The 5230-nt window shown below is 52.0% G+C and overlaps 1 protein-coding gene across 2 annotated transcripts in view; it reads left to right on the top strand.

Moving 5' to 3' along the window:
• Positions 1–1292, top strand: part of LOC105296406 (histone H1.2-like) — a 28610-nt gene extending 27318 nt beyond the window's left edge. For both annotated transcript variants that reach the window (XM_023534396.1, XM_023534397.1), the window contains one exon: positions 8–1292. In XM_023534396.1, the coding sequence (XP_023390164.1) occupies positions 8–319 (312 nt within the window). In that variant the 3' untranslated portion in view covers positions 320–1292. The remainder of the gene's footprint in view (positions 1–7) is intronic.
• Positions 1293–5230: the final 3938 nt, after the last annotated feature.

Here is a 5230-nt window from a genome sequence, read left to right on the forward strand (position 1 = left end):
CAAGAAGGCGGCCCCCGGCGAGGCCAAGCCCAAGGCCAAGAAGGCGGGCGCGGCCAAGCCCAAGAAGGCTGCCGGCGCGGCCAAGAAGCCCAAGAAGGCGGCGGGCTCGGCCACCCCCAAGAAGGGCGCCAAGAAGACCCCGAAGAAGGCGAAGAAGCCGGCGGCGGCCGCCGTGGCCAAGAAGGTGGCCAAGAGTCCGAAGAAGGCGAAGGCGGCCAAGCCCAAGAAGGTCGCCAAGAGCGCAGCGAAGGCTGTGAAGCCCAAGGCCGCCAAGCCCAAGGTTGCCAAGCCTAAGAAGGCTGCCCCCAAAAAGAAGTAGGTGGTTGCGCGTCTGCTTCGAAAACTCCCCAAAAAAGGCTCTTTTCAGAGCCACCACTGATCTCAGAGACAGAGCTGCGCACTCCCCCGTCCCCCCGCCCCGCCCCCTCTCCCCTTTAACTTTTCTGAGGCAGGGTCTCCAGGGCCTCGGTGGGGGGGGGTGCTGCTGGCACCTCCCAGAACAGGAGTGGGCGTTGGACAGTGGCTGCTGCGGGTGACAGTCGGGACTGTCCCTTGCCGGCAGGGGAATGGGGGGAGGGGGTCGCGTCAGCCCCTGGGCCAGCTGTGCGGAAGCGCCCGGCGGCCCCGCCCCACGCCTGGGGACAACAGCCACCACTAGTGAAGCCAGCCGGTGTCTGAGTCTGCAGCGATGTCACTATTAGGCTGAAAAACTGTTCAAAAGTCCCGCCTGCGTGCGGGTTGGCGCTCCCCTGCAGCCCTTGGCTTCCACCCCAGATTTAATTGGGCCGTGGCCCGCTCTCCGTCACGTATGTTTTGTTTCGTCGGATCGTTTGCTTTTTTCGCTCGATACAGACGTGTATGGTGTGTGGGACACTTTATGTGTTTTCGAGAGTCGGGGGTGTCCAGGGGACGTCGGAGGCGTCCGGCCCTGCGAGGAGGGGCGCGCGTTCCCCTGATTCCCGTGTGCCTGGCGACAAAGGAGCGCACTCGGAGAACGGCTGCCACCCAGGGCTCGGCCACCCCGGGGTCTTCCTGTCCCTCGTACGGACCGTGTAACTCGACGCGCTGTGACGGACCCGGGCGCATCACAAACAACTTTTCGTCGCCATCTTGCCCCGGCAGGGCGGTCCCCAGTCCTCATTTTAGATAAATATCTAAAAAGCGAAGGCGCTTCGAGCGCACTTTCTGTGCAGTCTGAATGTTTGTACGTGACGGAGAAAAAAAATATATATCGGTAAATTCTTGGATCTGTGTGTATCGCTGCGCCAATAAAGGGGTTTAGTTTTCACTGACTGTCATCTGTGGATTCTTTCACATTCACCGCGTTTCTCCCAGGCAGAAAAGTAAGGCGACCTGTTTGTGTTCAGCTGGACGTAGGTTTTTCTCTAGACCAGTGTAGGGACGGGCTTCGGGGGACCCCGCTGCCCACGTCTTCACCGAGCGCCCCCACGAGAGGGCGCTGTGGGCTCCCTCCCGCGTGCGCGGCGGTGGCCCCTGCGCCCATCTGCCCTGAGGGCCGGATCCAGCGGGCTCGAGCCTCGTTTTCTGTATAATCACGCATAGAAAAACCTCCCTTTCCGTGAGTGTGATACGCACGGAGGACGGTGCTCCCCTGGTTTCTCTTAGTAATTTCGTGTTGTTAATTCGACATTTAAAATCATTGAGCCGTCTGTATTTTGGTGTAAGTTTACGGATAGGGATGTGTGGAGAATTCTTTGAGAGATGGATATTTTCCTCCCAAGACCGTTTCTTAACGCCTCCATTCTGCTCCCTCTCGCCACTCGCCCTCCCTTGAGATGCCACCTTTATTTACAAGCTAAATTCCAGGGACAGGTGGCCTAATTTTCGGTTGTCAGTTTTGTTCTTTGATCGTCCTGGCTACTCCCAAGGTGAGGTCGCGCCGTTGGAAGTACTGTTCACAGCGCTGTCTTCGATGCTGGAAAGAATACATGAGCCACAGCAGGTATCCAGATAACAGTGGGATGTCGCATACACTGAGATGCTGTATTATGGCGTTAACAGCCGACAGAGCCAATTCCCTCTCATGATCTTTTTCAGAATTGCCTGGTTCTCTTTTTGGCTAATTCTCTGTAGTTAATTTTTTTCCTGAGAATTTTCTGGTTTCTCTCTCTCTCTCTCTCTCTCTCTCTCTCTCTCTCCCCCATTTGATTATTTATTGTTTTCCATGTGTATTTTAACATGTGCCCCCCCAACACACACAGTTACCCCTTCATTACACATACAAAAAACCCTCAACACCCTATTGGCAGTTTAATCGGGATTGTGTTATTTTTTATAAATTCATCTAGGGAGATGAGTTTTCATATTTAAGAACATTTCATGTTTTTTCATCTGTTCAAACATTTTGCATTTTTCTCCAACGACATCTTCACATTTCCTATTCCCTTTATTCTCAGATTATTCATCTCTGGTGCTGCTGGGAGTGGCAGCCAGATCTGCCGGCCTCCTCGAGGGCTGGCTTCCAATGCGGTGCGCAGGGAAGGGGCCCAGGGGTCCGCATGAGCGAATCAACCCCCAGAACAGTGCTGTCTGCAGCCACACGGATACGGAGCGGAGACACGGTGGGTTCGATTTTAATAATATGATTTATTTACCCAGTACGTCTGAAATGTTATCATTAGATGTGAAATTATTAATGAGAATTTCCGTTCTTTTTTGTTTTTCATGTGATGTCGTAGGCACATCTCTCAGTTCCTGCGAGGCCGTCGCAAGCATTTTGCTAGCGTTCTGTGGCTCATGGCAACGTGGGCTACTTTCTAGAATGCCCACTAGTCTCAAATGTCCTGTTCTGTGCCCTCATCCTCGTTTTAAGGCTTGAATGCCAGTGCATCTTGATATGTACTGTCTTCCGAGGACTAGAATTTGGGGAGGAGGAAGGGTGTCTGACTTGAAACGATGGTCGATTGGTCTAGATTTCATTGGGTCAATTTGAAGAAATCGAAATATTTCTGTCGAAAACTGAAACTGAGTTATAGAAACAGGGCACATGATGTTAGGTGCTGGGGCCTCCTTCTTGGACACCAAGAGACCTGGTAGATAAAAAAAAGTAGTGCTGACACGAGAAACGTCCAAACTAGGAGAGAATTTGTATGAGTTTGAGCCAAACTGACAATATTGCCCGGCAAGACCTCAAATGCTCTGGAGAGTGACGATATTGCAGTTATTATTATTATTTTTTTTTTTATGCATCTGAAATTAAGGAGGGGACATTCGAAAGATGACATGAAGGTGGGGATCGGAGATCAGGCTAGTTAAGACCCTGTGCTCTCCGGGGTGGTCGGCTTCCGGAGGAGGGGCCTGCCTGAAAGGGGGTGTTTCTAAGGCGTGTGAACCTGGGAGTCGGAGGGCCGGGGGGCGGGGCGCGCTTGAGGCGCATATGAGCCTTTTACTGAAATGCTACAGGCCCAGGCCAGACTGCCCTCTGCGGCCCGCAGCGGTAAGAACTGATCACATCGCCCCGTGGGGTTATTTTCCATAGTACCCCATTTTTATCCACGGTTGATTTAGTTTCCCATTTTAAACGCATATTCACTGTGTAGTGTTGTAAATCTGTATCCCAGTCTTTGAGGGTCGCCGGTAGTGTGAGCTTTAGGCCTCAGGAAGCTTGGTCTACCCCATCAGTCATATTATCCTTCTATATTTGGGAAATTAAAAAAATAAACACATTGTGCTCGCTTCAGCAGCATATATACTAAGATAGGAACACTTAAACTGATGTTTTTGTGTTTATTAAAGGGGGTCATGGGTCAAAGAGAGAGAGAGCGGCTCTACAGTTGCTAGCATTTGTGGATGAGAAGGGGTGTGTAGTGAATCGCAGCTCCCTGCCTGGGCCGGCCACGGTGCCAGGCACACCCCAAGCCTGTAACTTTCCAGCAAAAGCTCCCCAGCATCTGTAACCGAGCAGAGCAGCCCACTCAGCGGGGCAGATGGCGGGCGATGCCGGTACCGGGGTGTGGTGACAGAAAGTGGTGTTTACTGTACAGTGCTCCGCAGCAGAGCCCAGGCCACTTGCAGTGGTGAAATCTTCATGCGTACACACCACACACACACACACACACACCCCGGTTCACAGACAAGGGGCTTTAGAGAGCAAAAGTCACAAGTTATCGTGAGTAAGGGGTTCAGGGTCGTCAGTCTTGCTGATTGTTCAAGAGTGAGGTGAGGGCAGCGATTCATAATTTCAGGCCTGAGGTCAGCTTCAGAGTCCCTCGTCCAGTTTCGGGATGACGTGGCCTGCGGGTCATTCTGCATGAGGGCTCAGGAGCTGAAATACAGCTCAGGCCATCAAGTCAGCTCAGCTTAGCAGAAACTCAGACCTGTGACCCTGGTTAAGGCCTGGCCACTGTTTCTGGCTGCCTCGGGGGCACATGACCAGTAAGGGAAGGGCTGAGGCTTACGAGGCATGCTGGGAAGAAACCGTTGAACCGAGAGAGCCGGGGCGATGCATGAAATCAAAATCATGCATCAGACCAGGACCCCCAGTTTCAGCTGGTCGTGCACTTTGTAGGCTGGAGAACATCTTCACGCACATGGCTAGGTTATCTTGACCTGCAGAGGTAGCGGCTATACACTTTGTGACCTCACACGCTGTATACCATTACCATTTCTGCTGTCTTGGTGATTTATTTTTCCCCCCGTCTAACAGGCCCCAGGCCCGTTTCTGTAATGGCTAACCGGGTGCTGCGTGACTTCTTGTGGCTGGTAGTCCAAACTAGCGTTCAAACTACCTTTTATTAACCGAAGATATTTTCCGAGGAGTCTTAACTCCTGGGCTTCACCTTATGCAAGCCTTAGCCCTTGTCCTCCTGCATCTAGGTCAACAAGCCCTCGAAATGCCCGCTTGCAGACCCCTCCCGAGATGGAAGACCCCTCCTCAGGGAGCAGGCGGCCTCAACTCCCATTTCCCACCTTCTGGTCGTCTCCCCAGCGTCCGCTCTGGAACTTCAAATGCTAAAAGCAACTGCAAAACTCATTCTTGGGAGCATTCGAGATCTTGCTCCTGGCCTGAGTTGTCAGTTTTGGCTCAAACTCTTACAATAAAGATTCTCTACAGGTTTAGTCATTTGTTATGTTGACATAGTCAGCATCTTAAATCCCACTGATTTTAAGATGCGTGGACAAAGGAACTTTGGGAAGTGATAGGCAAGTCCTCTCTTTCCTGTTACATAAATTTGTTTACTGGACTTCCGGTGAGGAGGTCAGTTTGTAT

This window comes from Pteropus vampyrus, unplaced genomic scaffold, assembly GCF_000151845.1.
Source record: "Pteropus vampyrus isolate Shadow unplaced genomic scaffold, Pvam_2.0 Scaffold124, whole genome shotgun sequence".
In the NCBI taxonomy this organism is placed as follows: Eukaryota; Metazoa; Chordata; class Mammalia; order Chiroptera; family Pteropodidae; genus Pteropus; species Pteropus vampyrus.